At 46.0% G+C, this 15154-nt stretch overlaps 1 protein-coding gene across 1 annotated transcript in view; it reads left to right on the top strand.

Annotated features, from left to right (window-relative positions):
• The window catches only part of NFAT5 (nuclear factor of activated T cells 5), a 796538-nt gene that overhangs the window by 385039 nt on the left and 396345 nt on the right, over positions 1-15154 (top strand). Inside the window, 1 exon segment of the mRNA XM_085638738.1 lies at positions 9624-9758. Within this exon segment, the coding sequence (XP_085494864.1) occupies positions 9624-9758 (135 nt within the window).

The following is a 15154-nucleotide window of genomic DNA, read 5'->3' as shown; positions in this document are numbered from 1 at the left end:
ATTCCTCACTGAAACCTGGCTTAATGACCCCCGGGATACTCTATTCTTAGAAAAGACAGACCTAACAGAGTTGGGGGAGGGCTAGCCATTATCTTCAAAAAGGAACTTCAGATTTCCCTTGTCACTAACCCAGGCTACTCCTCATGCGAATACCTGGAAGCCGAACTGTTAACTCAAAACTCCCTCCCAATTCGTCTACACAACATTTAGCGCCGCCCGGGACCACCACAGCCCTTCATTGAGGACTTATCGGATCTACTGGCGCAATCAGCATTATCCAACTCAAAAAATCTCTTTCTTGGGGATCTTAACCTCCATTGGAATGATACCAATGACCCCACCATCTCCCTCCTCACTACACTTCTTGAAATCAGCGAACTCAAACAACTATGCCAATCTCCAACTCACACTAAAGGATCCATACTTGACGTCATTCTGTCCAACGTAAACCTGACCTCCGTTTCCAATATCACCCCCACTGACTGGTCCGAACATCACCTTATACTGTTCACCATTGCTACCTCAGCAAACCTCCCTGCCCCTAAAACTATCAGACCTAAGAAATTGACCAGAAACCTAAAAGGCATCCTCCCAGGTGTTCTACAATTGAAACTCCAAGCTCAAATTCTTCTCATTCCCCCCTCACAAAATGTGAATGAGCTCACTGAACTATTTAGCAATACTGTTACAGATATTCTTGACCAACTGGCCCCGCCTAAATTCAAAAACCAAAGAAACACCCCCTCAAACTCTTGGTTTAATACAGAGATAAATAATGAAAGACGGGCACTTAGACTGTCGGAAAGAACCTGGAGACACCATCCCTCACCCTCCTATCTTGCACTTCTCAGATGTGCTAGATCCACTTACAAAAAACACATCCTCAAAGAAAAGGCATCCTTCTTCCGCACTCAACTTGATCGTGCCAAAAACAGACCCAGGGAACTCTTCAAAATCATCCGAAACCAAACTTCCCCCGCACCTCCAAATATGACCGCCTCATCAGACAGATGTGAAGAAATTGCCCACTTCTTCTCGGAAAAAATTCCCAAAATTGATCAGTCTTTCCTTCCCACACAACTATCCTCCAACTCCCAATCCAATCTTGTCCTCACCTCTAATGCCTACTCCACATCCCCCCTTCCAGACGACACTTTCTCTCCTCTGCCCTCTATCCTACCGCTCCCCAGCGAGCCTCCTCACCCACCCATTTCCATACCCCCCCACCACTCCACAGGCCTCTCACCTTCCACATCTCCAGTAACCAACTCTCCTAAATCTCAACTTAAGAACAATGCCTCCTTGCTCAACTTTCCCCCCGTCACTGAGCTTGAAGTTCTCTATATAATTGGCAATCTAAAACCATCATCCCACACAAAAGACCCAATACCCTCCAACCTTGTCCCTGACCTTAAGCACATCATCACCCCATTCTGGACCAAAATCATCAACACCTCTCTATCCACGGGCTGTGTCCCCACCTCCCTTCAGCTTGGTCAAATCTCACCCATAATCAAAAACCCCAATGCTGATCCCAATGACCTAAATAATCTCCGCCCCATCACTAACCTCCCCCTTCTCTCAAAGGTACTTGAAAAATGTGTCCTACTACAACTAGACAAACACATAGAAAATTTCAACCTTCTCGACCCCTTTCAATCTGGCTTCAGAAAAGGCTGAAGCATCGAAACGGCAATGCTCAATGTCATAGATGACATCCATCAATCACTTGACAATGGCGAGACCTGCCTTCTTATACTTCTTGATCTCTCCGCAGCATTCGATACAGTCAACCATTCAGCCCTACTTAATGTGCTTAGGACCCATTTCGTCCTTAATGGCACCGCCTACAAATGGTTCATCTCTTATCTACAACACCGTACTCAGCAAATCAAAATTCTAAACTGTCTCTCTACCCCCCACTCCTGTCTCCCTTGGAGTCCCCCAAGGATCTATTCTCTCTCCCTTCCTCTTTAACCTCTTTATGGAACCCCTCACCCTCATTCTTAACCAAGCAGGCATAAATTACCACCTCTACGCCGATGACACCCAAATCTATTACAAGATTAAAACTCATGCTGATATCTTACACCTGAACACCCTTACCAAGATCCAAATCTGGTTCCATTCCAATCATCTCAAACAAAACCGAAATCATTCTCTTCTCCCCCAAAAATAACCCTCTACCCGTTCAATCTTGGATCTCGTACCTAAATGCACTCAATTGCTCACTCACCCTGTCCAACTCCGTCAAATCTCTTGGCATCACTATCGACAACACCCCAACCCTTAATGTTCACATCAAAAATTCTGCCAAAGGAGCCCTCTTCACTCTCGGTCACCTCAAGAAAATCAAACCATTCATACCCACTGATGATTTCAAACTCGTAGTTCAGTCTCTTGTTCTGTCACGTATTGATTATGGTATTGCCATCCTTAATGGAATCCCCATGGTACACCTAGCTCCAATCAAAGCTGTGCTCAACCTTGCTGCCAGGCTCATCACGGACTGCAAACGCTTCGATCATATATCCCCGGCTCTCAAATCTCTTAAATGACTCCCTATCGAAGGCAGATCTGCCTACAAAACCGCCTGCATTACTCATAAAGTCCTCCACCAAAACACTCTGCAGTACCTCTCAAAGAAACTCCACATTGCGGGCTCCACTCGACCTCTGAGAAGCATCAACACCCTACTCCTAATCCTACCTCTGCATAAAAAGAAAGCCACACAATCTCGCTCCTTCTCTGGCAATGTCCCCATTATCTGGAATGCCCTCCCAAAAAACCTGCGCTGTAATCCCTCCTATGCTAGTTTAAAAAAAAAAACTCAAAACCCATCTTAATTATTATTGGGGTTCCTAACTTATGTCCTACTCCTGATTTCTTATCAATCATACTATACTTGTTCAGTAATATATACCCTGTTCACCATTTACCTAATTACTTAAATGTATAGCTCCTGCCCCTGTTTATCTTGATTTGTAGAATGATCATGATGTTTGTACTTTGTATATTTCAAATTTTTGTTGCGCTACCTTTCATATGCTTTTATACCCTATGTGCCTTATACTATCCTTATCTTGTAAAGCGCTCTGATACCTCTGGGTCTAGCCAGTGCTATATAAAACCTTCAAAATAAATAAAAAATAAAAAATACATAATAAATTGCACTTAATCCCTTGCGTGCCCATGACCGAACCACGCCGTCATGAGTCACGTGCGGCGTGTGCTCATGACTGAGTTGTTCCGTCATGCTGCTGCCGTCCTCCCACGCGGCACTGATTCCCCGCCTGTGCAGGCGAAATAGAGAGTGGGCGGAGTCGTGACGGAACCACTCCGTCATGAGCACAGCTCGCTCGTGACTCATGACAGCGTGGTTCCGTCACGAGCATGGTGGCGCCGCGCTCACCCCGCACCCCCCCAGCGCCGCGGCGGAATTTGCGCCGCAGCGAAGGGGTTAACAAGACTCCTGAGTGCACAACGATTCCTTCTGGGAGGTGTGTAGAGCAGCTCGAGACCACCCTCGGAAGTTGCTGCAACCTCCATGCAAGAGAGCGGCGACTGAAAGGCGGTAACAGGGAAACTGATATATGCATATATATATATATATATATGTGTGATCAAGGCCGTTTTACCGGCCGAAACGCTTCATGGCAGGCAGAAGGGAGTAAACAATAAAATAACTCTATTCACCTATTCACTAACGAAGAGGAGTTTGTGCATTCATTCTTGCTGCGCGCTGGAAATTTGTGAATGCTTTGAAGTCAATAAATAAATATATACACATACATACACACAAAATAAAATATTAATTTAAAAAATTGATTTAATGGGTTGGGTAGGGGTAAGAGATTATAAGTGGTTTTAGGGTTAAGGATTGAGGGATAAATAGGAAGGGTTTTTTTTAGGATTTAGGAAAGGGTAGAGGCAAAGGCAGGTATAGGAGTTAATAGGGATTAGGGTCGGGTAGAGGTAAGGGGTTTAAAGGACAGGTAGATGTCAAGGCATTGACAGATTTTTAGGGTTAACCCCTTCAGTGCCCATGACGAGATGGTCTCGTCATGGAGCGCGGTTGCGCTGTGCCCATGACGAGACTATCTCGTCATGAACCCCGCCCGCTAATGCAACGCCCGGCACAGGGCGGGGAAAGGGCGGGGCACTGAAGAGGTTAAGAGGAGAGAATCGGTGGGGGTTTTAGGGCTTAGCAGAGGGCGGATGTAAACTGAGTTATCGGGTTTTTAATGCTATGGGGATGGTAGACTTAGGAAGTTAATTGGGTTTTGATGAGGGGATATATATATCTATGCATCAAATACTTTGTATTACATACCTGATTAACGTCTTACATCCAACAGTGGGAACACAATTGGCCAGTCCTCCTAGCATCTCTTAAAGTAATCCTGCCTTGCCTAGGGAGGCCTGGACATCCCGCCTGGGATTTCAGACTGGGGGGGACACATTTGACTTCTCTGCCTCCATCCCTCACGCTGGGTCATCTTTTTCAAAACTGTTGAGGTATCGTACACATGAATCAAATCTGTGGTTACTTACTGTCTCCTGCACAGTGGTGACCCTGCACAGCTATTTGTGCTGCCTGCGGTTTGACTGGGAGAACACGGTGCAAATGGGCTGGTGCTGCGGCTATCTCCTCCGTACATGATGCCTGGCTGACACTCTGTGTTACAGCAAACAAATGATGGATGGAATGCTGACAATGCAAACATTCTCCCCCAGTCAAAAGATCTGGGTTAAATCCATTGTTCTTTAGCCCACTGTTGCTTTCTCAGTTTACTACTGGTCTCTTTCAAAGTTTGTGCCAGTGGGAGGTTGGCTGAAGGGGAAGCAGTATATAATTATGAGCCCCTATATATTTCTCCCCAGCTTTCCAAGTCAACGCTTGATAAACTTAGAGCAGTGATATTTGAACTTCCACAACGCCTAACCATCACGTGGGGAGATTTTAACGCAATATTACACCCAGTGCTCGACTCAATAGGTTTAGAGCCCCAAAGCCACATGGGATTGTCGTATTGACTGATTGGATGTCCTCCTTGGCATTATGTGATGTGTGGAGGGCATGGCATCCCTATGCCAAAGAATAAACCCATTGATCAGATGCTAACAAAACAAAACTATGTCTAGAATTGATTTCCTCTTTCTGCCAGCCGTTGACATGCTCTGCAAGATGGCAGCATACATTCCACCCCTGGGTATATTCAACCTCTCTACAGTGGCAGTCAAAATCAGGCCCATTAGGGCTGTTGAACGCCGCATGTGCAATCCTAATGCTTGGTGTCTGATGCAAAGTTTTCTCAATTTCCAGCACAGGAACTTAAATCTTATTTTCAGCTTAGCAAGGGCTCAGTATAGTCCCAAGAAACTCTGTGGGTTGCTGGGAAAGTCACCCTATGCGTCAAAGCCAAAGAATTATTATGAAGAAAAAAGAAGGAAAAAGTCCAACTTGTCTTCAATCTAGAAGCAAGAATTTGTGAGGATGGGCTCCAGCTAAAAAACTATCAGGCCTCCTTGTGACAACTTCACTTGGTTGATGCTAGGCAGTGTTGGATTGCTTTTAACAGGCAGGTTTACAAATTGGCAGAAAATACAATAAATTGCTCTATTGGTTGTCAACTGGAGGTCACTTCCATGGTGATCCTCATCATAGTGACTCAGATGGGAAAGGGCTCAACACAGCTGTGGCGATCTCCTCTGCCATTTCCGCTTAACGGTGAAACCTCTATGCACAGTGGTGGCGATTACCCAAGTGAACGTTCCACCACCCTTTATTGATAACCTCCCCTAAAGACACTCAACAAGCTACATAGAGATGCATTGGAACAACCTATCACAGTGAAGGAGATCAAGGCAGCCTTTTCTGGTTTGAAGCCAGGCGAAACGACTAGATGGGTTCCCACTCGAATACTGTAGTAAATCAATCGATTCTGCCCCTCTTCCTATCCAATGCTCCTCCTAAATGCGGAGATTAAAATATGCACCCGGTTCTTGGCTCTAAGGCTTTCACAAGTGGTCCCTTCCCTTGTCCACCCAGAGGCATGTGGCTTCATCTCCACATCGTAGTAGCCAACGCTACATCCACATAGTACTTGTCAATCTGGCGCAAGTTCATGAGCTCTTGGAATCTAGATTCATAATGCTCATAGATCTTGAAAATGCATTTAATTACATATATGGGGTTTGATCCCCTATTTTAATCCTTTGTCAAAGTGCTGTACGCTCAACCCCAGACCCAGTTGAAAGTAAACTGCACACTATCACCCCCATTTCAGATTCACAGAGGGACTAGAAAGCCTCCCCTCATCACCACTCCATTTTTCTTTGGGGATGGAGCCTCTGGTGGTGTGGGTTAGGTGGGTTGCCCAGGTGTGAAGGTTTCTTTAGACAAGACTTGGAAGGCTGCATTGCACTTTACGCAAATTGTTCTCCTATTTGCCTCCCGACCCCCCGATACAGGACCCCGACTGATCAACATGCTAGGCTATAAGAAAAAGCCACAAGTCGCCTCCACTAATCAAGGGGTTGAGTAGACCATAATATGGCACCCCTGTCTTTGCATTTACGAACTAAGTTCCAATTAATTAGACATACATGTTGCCTTTGAACCTGACTTACATGGACCTTAAACCTATACCTACTGTTAGCCCGGACATTAAAACTGGTAATCCAATCTTTAGCTCCATATCCTTGGGAGGGTAGCCCCTTTCAAAATGATAGTTTTGCCACAGTTCCTGTATATATTACAGAATTTTCCCCAGCAATCCCCCGGGGTTGGTTTACAGACCTGAGATCCAGAGCACGTTCCTTTATTTGGTTAAAACAGACCCAGCATATTGTTTGACAAATGCACCCAATCCGCCTATTAATGCCGTAATGGCTAATGCCGACACCCGTCTCTATTACTGGGCCTCATAAATCCTTGTGCTGAATGATTGATAGCACCAGGGAGTATAAAGGATCCAGCATTTCTTACAGAAATGTCCCTAGTGGGTCGAGACCACATACTTGGCTTAATGTATGGGAGGACCCTCTTACATACTCACTCCCGGTGGTAACAAAGGTTGCCCATCTTAGCTGGCACTCGACTCTCCATAGGATGGGATTTAAAGAAAAAAAACACACACACTTGACGCTCTGCTTTGGCTGGGGTCATGTCTTATTCATAATGCCCGATTCGAAGAGTTTGAGCGCTAGGACCTCATCGGGATTTCCAAGCTGGGGAACATTTGGCAGGGTAAACAAATGAAGATGCTCCAGATCATCCAAAATTATATCAGCCTGGCAATGTCCATGAATCCAACTCTTCTGGCATGAAGTGAGTAAGATATTAACGGAAACAATGAAAAGAGAAAAATAGGTAATCCTGCTTTGATTATTGTTGGGATTTTAGAAGGGGGAGGGCTAAATCAAAAATTGGGTAAACCTCTTTAAACTAATAATTATAGCATGATGGTTACATTTGCATTAAATGGATATGCAATGCTTTACCTACTTGCACGGAATGGGTTAAGCCTGCAACGTATATTGGCAGGAAGGATTGCTAAAATGGTTCAGTAAAGAGGGTAAAAATGTGGGAACCCCTTCTCTCTCCCTCGATATGACAGTGCCCTAAGTAGGAATGGGGGGTGAAAAAAAGGTCAGCAAGGTTTGGTAAACGAATGTAAGTAGTCCAAGGACTGAAGACAAACATCATCACAAGAGAAGTTAAGCAGCAGCTCAAGCAAACCCTCCAATAAATGTTTGAAGGAGGCTAAATGAATAAGGTCAAATCCCTCTGTGGTTTTAATCTACCCGGTGGCTCTCAGAACGTACCCTCCTGCATATTGTTGTATATGAGGAGTAAAAAACTAAAATTATTCGACCTGCACCAAACCCACTTCTGTTAATACTGGCAGATGTAACATGCACTGGCCTATCATCAGACGTCCTTTTAAGATCCCCCTGAAAGTACATCCTGCTAGAGGCCGAAGTCACCCTGGACCCACTGAGGATTTGGGGGATGGAATAGCATATATATAAACCCAAATTATTAATGCCTGTGATTCATTCATGGCGCTTAAAAACTGGTTTGACGTCTCACGGACAAAAATGAGTGGCAGGATGCCAAAATGGCTCTAGGTGAGCTGTTAATTCTCTCGCGAAAATGGAGGAGTCCATTTACAAGATCAGAGGATGCCCACGTGAGTACTGCAAGATTTTGGGATGATGGTGGGACTATTAAAGTCTTATGGATGTGATGTGTACTGCCTTCTCAGATGAATTTTGATACTGTGATTGCACTGCGTACCTTAATGTTAATGTTGTATTATATGAAAAACAATAACATATTTGGTTTATAAAATTTCTAATGAGGTTAGCTGTCTGTGTTATGGTCAGCAGTAGGATCATGAGGCCCAGAACCTATCCCAACTGCAGGTCTAGAAGTAGTAGAGCAAAACTGTCACAGGAGGGGCCAGAGATTCAGAAAATTTTGTGGCAGAGGTTCTGAGATGATTGTGGCAACAGAATTGTTTTATTTTGCCGAATTAACCCATTCCGTGCAAGTAGGTAAAGCATTGGATATCCATTTAATGCAAATGTCCCTACGTGCTATAATTATTAGTGTAAAGAGATTTACCCAATTTTCTTCTATCTTTTTGCTTCCTCTACTTTCCCTTTTGGAATCCGTAAGGGAAAACTGAATAGAATAATGAGGGATTAGAATTATGCTGCACATTTGGATCTACATTAATATCTTTTGAATATTTACATTACAGGTAAAAGGAGAGTTCATATTTTTCTTACTGTGACATCTGTTAAGAGAGCTATCTGTGTTAAGTTGGAATTAAATGATTTAAACCATAAATCTCACCAATGTCCCCCGTTTACTGGTAAACCTTTTTCACTGTATACTAGTTGAAACGTTCAGGCTGCCTCAAAATGTATTATAAATATGCAAAAAAAGTCATCAAAAAGTCTTATCAACTGGGTCACTCCTTCTCTTTCCAGGCTGCTAAAATGTAAACTATTTTCTTAGTGATCTCTGCTCCCTTACTACCCTTACCAAAATTACAGTTCTTTACTAAGAAATGTTTAATTTCTGATTTAGTTCCCTTTGTGTCATTGTACCAGGATATTTAATTGTGTATTTGTAGACTTTATAATTTGATCTTTTTGCTGCTTATCTGCTTACACGGAAGCCAGTTAAGAAATTCATGAGAAATATTTGCAGCATGTTTCCCATTGTGTCAACATGGGTCAACCAGATATGGTTTTCCATCTTTAATTTTTGTATAGCACTTTACTTGATCATGCTCTCCTTTTCTATAGGGAAGCATTTGTATTCAAAAAGTAACCAAGATGGCAGTGTTGGCTGGCATTGTTATCCAGTACATTTCCGATTGCTCATATTTATATGCGCAATTTGCTCGATGATTTTGTGTATTTCAAAAATAAATAAAAAAGGTGTTTCTTAAGTCATTGCAAGCATGCCATTCTGTGTATGATGCCCTCCCTGAAGTACTGCTATTACAGCAAGATTATTTAGTATGCGGGCTCATACATGACCACGCTGCTTTACAAATTGGCTTTTGTGTGTCTGAATTGTAGTTTTTCCATCCTCATAGCTCAGCCTGCTGGATTGCCGGAAATTCTGAAGAAGAGCCTCCATAACTGCTCTGTGAAGGGAGGGGAGGAAGTTTTCCTAATTGGCAAAAACTTTTTGAAGGGAGCGAAAGTCCTTTTCCAAGAAAGCATCTCAGGTCAGTGCAAGCAGCTCAGGTATGTTATGAAAGGCTCTTTAACTATCTGTTCTTGAATTTGGCGATTTTCAACAGCTACATGGCTCTCTTGCTATTTTCTCATTTGCTAAGTCCAGCTGTTATGTTCCTTGAAAGGTATGTAGAATAGAACTACAGAGGTGGATCACTTGCTTCCAAAAGTATAGGCTTCTTAGCCTTTTGCATTTTATGGTGACATGGTATAGACATCTGGTCCTGGAAGCAGGTCTTATTGCATTGTGGCATATGTTGAAAAAATCCATTAAAATAGTTCCTGCTTTGTAGAATGCATGCTGCAGAATGCCTAATCACTTTAAGGAAGTACCCTTCCAGATGGAATCCAGTGAAGATGGCACAAACCATAAACGCATTCATTAGTTTAAAAATAATGCTGGCAAATCTTATGTCTCACCTGCTATTGGCAGGCTAACCTTATGTTTGATTGCAAATGTTGGCCCTGCTTCATTAAAGATAATCCTGTTGTCAAGTTGATAATAAAGACCTTAGCTTCTTTGATGTGGAGAGAGAGAGGGAAGGGTGTATGCTCTTAAGCTTTGTTCATCTGATCAGTGTGTTAATCTGAGGACTTTTCAAATGTTTAAATCCGCTAAAAAGCTGTGGTAGCATAGTGCATTGGAACGGGCCAGTCAGAGCCCCATAAAAGAGGGCAAAATCAGGATCCCATAAAGGGTAGTTTGTGAGGAATTCGGGATCTTTGATTTGATCAGGTTGCGCTACATAAAGCTTTCCGACATCCACCACAAGATGTTCCAAGGACTATGCTCCATTTAGACGAAGAATGAAATATTTCCTAGTAACCATGACGGAAAGTTTCAATTCTATTAAGGACGCGGACGCGAGGATTAGGCTGTACTTTCTTTATTTCCATAACTCAGCACTTCAACATTAACAACAAAAAATACAATATCCATCGTTTTTGTAGTCCCAATGGTAGTCTCTATCCTCCAATCAGGGATGTCCTTGGTCCCTGAGGGCATGCTGTCACCAACACTCCTCCTCTTTCTTGACTGCGATCATCCAGCCGCCAAGAGAAGACTAATCCATTTTGGAGCCTTCAGATCCTAGGAGAAGCCAAAGAAATTAATGAAACTATCATTGTATCGTAAAAGGTAACACCACATCCAGAACATAACAGGATAAAAGCAGACAATATCAGAGCTGCAATACAGATGCCCAAAAGTTATACTTATCCCATACGGTGAGAGGATCAGCCAGCATAAAGATAACTCCAAAAGGGTAGGGCGCGGTCTCCACAAGCCTCTGGCGGGAATAAATCTCGCCTCCGCAATAGAATTGAAACTTTCCGTCATGGTTACTAGGAACTTTTTCATTCTATGTCAGGACCGGAGGCGAGGATTATGCTCGTTCAAAGCTTATCCACCACCAACAACGCCATATTCACAACCGGTTTAAAGTAAAACCTTTTGAACATTGAGTCTGAGGACCAATCTGCAGCATTGAGAATGTCCTCTAATCTAGCGCCCAAGGCGAAAGCTTTGGAGGCCATCGCCCCCCTTACTGAGTGTGCACCAAACTGCGAGGTATTGATACCTGCCTCTTGCATCACCCATCTGATCCAGCGAGCGATTGTTGGTGGTGAAACCGCCTTGAAAAGTTTTCGTAGGGAAATGAGAAGCTGGTGCTCACCCGGAGGGCGAAACTCTGCTGTCATGGCTTCATATTCCTTGAGGCATCGAACCACACACAGCTTCGGGATTTGTCAAAAGCAGGGTAGGAAATGATCCTAGAATCCGACTTAGTCCTGCGCATAACGTGGAAGGTAACCCCCTCCGGGGCAAAAATACAGTTAGCGATGTCCAGTGCCCTGACATCCGACATGCGTCGACAGGATAATCGACAAAGAAGCATGGCCAACTTCGCCGACAGCTCTTTGCGGGAAAGATACCTATTAGACTGCTAGGATTGGAAAAGTTGCAGAACCTTGTTAACACCCACAAAGAAGAATACCAGGGCTCTGGTGGGAGCGAAAGACGGACACCCGTAACAATTTGCACACCAGAGGATGCTCTCCTACCGGGTGTCCATCGACCGAGAGATGCCCCGCTGAGATCGCCGATCTATAAGAGTTAATGGTGTGGTATGCCAGGCCCTGCGTCGCCAGCGAGGCAAGGAAGTTCATAATTGTCACCACTTCGCACCCCAAGGGATCATAACCTCCCCGAACACACCAACGGACCCACCTGGTCCATGCAGATTTGTAACGCTTGGTAGTGCTGTCCGCCCAGGCTGCTCCCAGTAAAGCTTGAGCTGCTGTCGATAGGCCAGAGATTCTCCACCGATGCCCGAAATCCGCCATGCTATCAAGGGCATACGACCCTGTTGGACTAGAGGAAGAGAGTCGCCCTGGGGATTCCTCAGGAGACCAGGATCGTGGGGTAGAAGGATTGGAGAATCTCAAGAAAGTTCCAGAAGAACTGGAAACCAGACTTGAGACCTCCAGCAAGGGGTTATGAGTCAATCTCGCCCGTTGCCTCCGAACCTGGTTCGTCAGCTGCATTATCATGGCGAATGGGGTAAAGGCATATCCCTCCTCTCTGGACCAGTCTTGGAGAAACGCATCCGTCGCCGCCGCTAGGGGATCTGGCTTCCAGCTGAAGAAACGCGGAAGTTGATGGTCCAACCGGGAGGCAAAGAGGTCCACCGAAAAGGGACCCCACAGGTTGTGAAGACGCTGAAAGGTCGGAGGATCTAACTGCCAGAGACTCATGTCCAGCCAACTCCTGAAGCTCCAATCCGCTATGACATAGGATTCCCCGGGAGGTATTCTGCCCTCACTGAGACTTTGTGGGACAAACAAAAGGTCCAAAATTCCTTGGCCATGTTCGCCAGTGCTTTGCTAGATGGTTGATGTATCTGACTGCCGATATGTTGTCCATCTTCAGAAACACATGGCATGATGCCCTGTCCTCCGTCCAGCACTGGATCACAAAGGACCCTGCCATCAGTTCCAGGCAGTTGATAGGTAGCTGCCCTTCGTCTGCGGACCATTTTTCGCCTGTAAATGAGTCCCCGCAGCGAGCACCCTAGCCCAATATGCTGGCATCGGACTCTATCACCAGGTCCGTTTCGCACCCGAAAATGGCCTTCCCGTTCCAGGCCTCCCTGTGATTGAGCCACCAAGTAATCTCCACCCGAACTTCGTCGGTGAGTGGGACTTGGTCCGAGTACTGGAGTCCCCTGCGGAGGTGCGAAGCTTTCAGGCGCTGCAACGCTCTGTAGTGAAGCGGCCCCGGGAATATCACCTGGATTGAGGAACTTAAGAGTCCCACCAGGCGTGCCACCTGACGGAGCGAGGTTGACTCCCGCGCCAACATCCGCCATATTTCCCTGCAGATCTTGGAAATCTTCCGAGTGGGCAGGCTCAGGGTGCGGGAAACAGTCCACGACAAACCCCAGGAAAGTCAACTTTTGCGACGGGGTCAGACCCGACTTCTTGGTGTTGATAATAAACCCAAGCTTTAAAGAAGATCCATCGCGTCCTGCAAATTGCTTGCGAGCAGTACTGGACATTGTTCCAGAAGTAGGAGGTCGTCCAGATAAATAAGTCGAAACCCCCTGGCCCGCAGAGTCTCCACCACTGGCTTTAGGACTTTGGTGAAGCACCACGAGGCCGAGGACAGACCGAAGGGAAGAGAGACAAATTCAAACACCCGACCTTTCCACGCAAACTGCAGGAAGCGACGGTGCGGGGGAAAACTGGGTACGACCAAGTACGCATCTTTTAAATCCAGACGGACCATCCAATCGTTTGGTTGAAGGAGGTCTCAGCAGATGGATGCTCTCCATCTTGAAATAACGATAAGTCAACCATTGGTTGAATTCCTTTAGGTTGATGACTGGACGCTGCCCCCCATCTGACTTGTTGACTACAAAGATGTTGCTCAGGAACCCCCTGGGATGGTGGTGTGTAGGAAGCACTGCTCCTTTTTGCAGATCTGCCACTTCCTCGTCTATGAGGGACATCTGATCTTCTGCAAAAACCAATGGCCTAGGCCAGACTTCCTGCACAGGGGAGCCGTAAAATTCTATGTGGAACCCCTGGGCCGTTTTCCAATTGTCTACGAAAAAAGCCAACCTGCCGCTCACCATGAGAGGGGGGTAAAGAAGCGAGTCTCACCTGAGTTAGGCACGTTGTGGCCTCTGCCGCCTCCTCTTCCACCGCAACCTCTGGAGCTCCGGCGAGATTGGAAGAACTCCTGCCGGCCTGTGTCCTGCTGCTTTCTGCCGTTACCTCATTGAGGGCCTTGCATGTAGAAGCGGCTGGTCGAGCGCCCCCTCCCTCGGCCGGCACCGATGAAAACCTTGGGGTTAAAGACTCTTTATGGACAGTTGCACTTTATCAAGCAAAGTGAAGGTGGTCACGAACTTTGTCAGTTCCTTAACAAATGACTCTCCAAAGAGACCGCCGTGTGGCACTGCTCCAGCCTCTGATGTGGCGAGATCCCCCAACTTTGGGTCTACTTTGATCAGGAAAGAGCGCCTCCTTTCTGTCGAAAGGGCAGAGTTTGCGTTGCTCAAGAAGACTATCGCGTGCTCAGCCCAACTGGAAACAATCTCCTCTGAAAGGGGGGTACCGGACGCCTTGGCCTCTTTTGCGAGCTCCAGGCCCTTCGTGAAGGGACCTGCAATGTCCAGGAGCTTATCCTGGTACAAACGCCAGGTTCAGTCAATCCCCTTTTTGGGATCCCGAATATATTTTTGTAAAAAGGTGGCCATTCTAGGGTCCACTTCCGGAGTAAAGGCCACTTTGCCCGGAAGGGCCGTGCCCGGGCACTCAGCCTTTAGGCAGGCCCTCACTTCTTTCTCAAGGGGCTTGCGAAAGCACCCCGCCACAAACGTGGACACTTTAGTGGAGGGAACCCACTCCGAGGAGCGGGGATGAACAAGGTCCTCTGGGACCAACATGTCTGATTGGTCTTCCCCCTCCGGAGCGTCTGTGGCTCTGTGGGGTGACAGGGTCTGGACTGACCAGCCTCCTCCGCGGACTCGTTGGAGAAATAGTCGTCGTTGTCCCCCTGCAAGGGTGGTAGATCTGGGATAAATGGGGGACTGGGATAGTGCTCGCCTTCCGATCTGGTCAAAAACGCCTTCTTAAGGCGATCAAAGGCGCCCAAGTCCACCATGGACGAACTCTTGCGTTTGCTAGGGCGTTGCGCTTCAAACGCAAAAGCGTACTGCATAATCCCCTGTTCAAAAGGCCCCATGGCCGCATTCACTGTTTTGTGGATGGAGGCATCCACAGCATCACAAAATTCGTCATCCAGTGGGATGACATGAACTGATTCCTCCTTCGTGTACTCCTCCATGATTTTATCGAAGTTAGAGGAAGTCAAAGT

The sequence above is a fragment of the Triturus cristatus genome, chromosome 12 (genome assembly GCF_964204655.1).
Source record: "Triturus cristatus chromosome 12, aTriCri1.1, whole genome shotgun sequence".
Classification (NCBI taxonomy): domain Eukaryota; kingdom Metazoa; phylum Chordata; class Amphibia; order Caudata; family Salamandridae; genus Triturus; species Triturus cristatus.
This window is presented reverse-complemented; position numbering and strand designations above follow the sequence as displayed.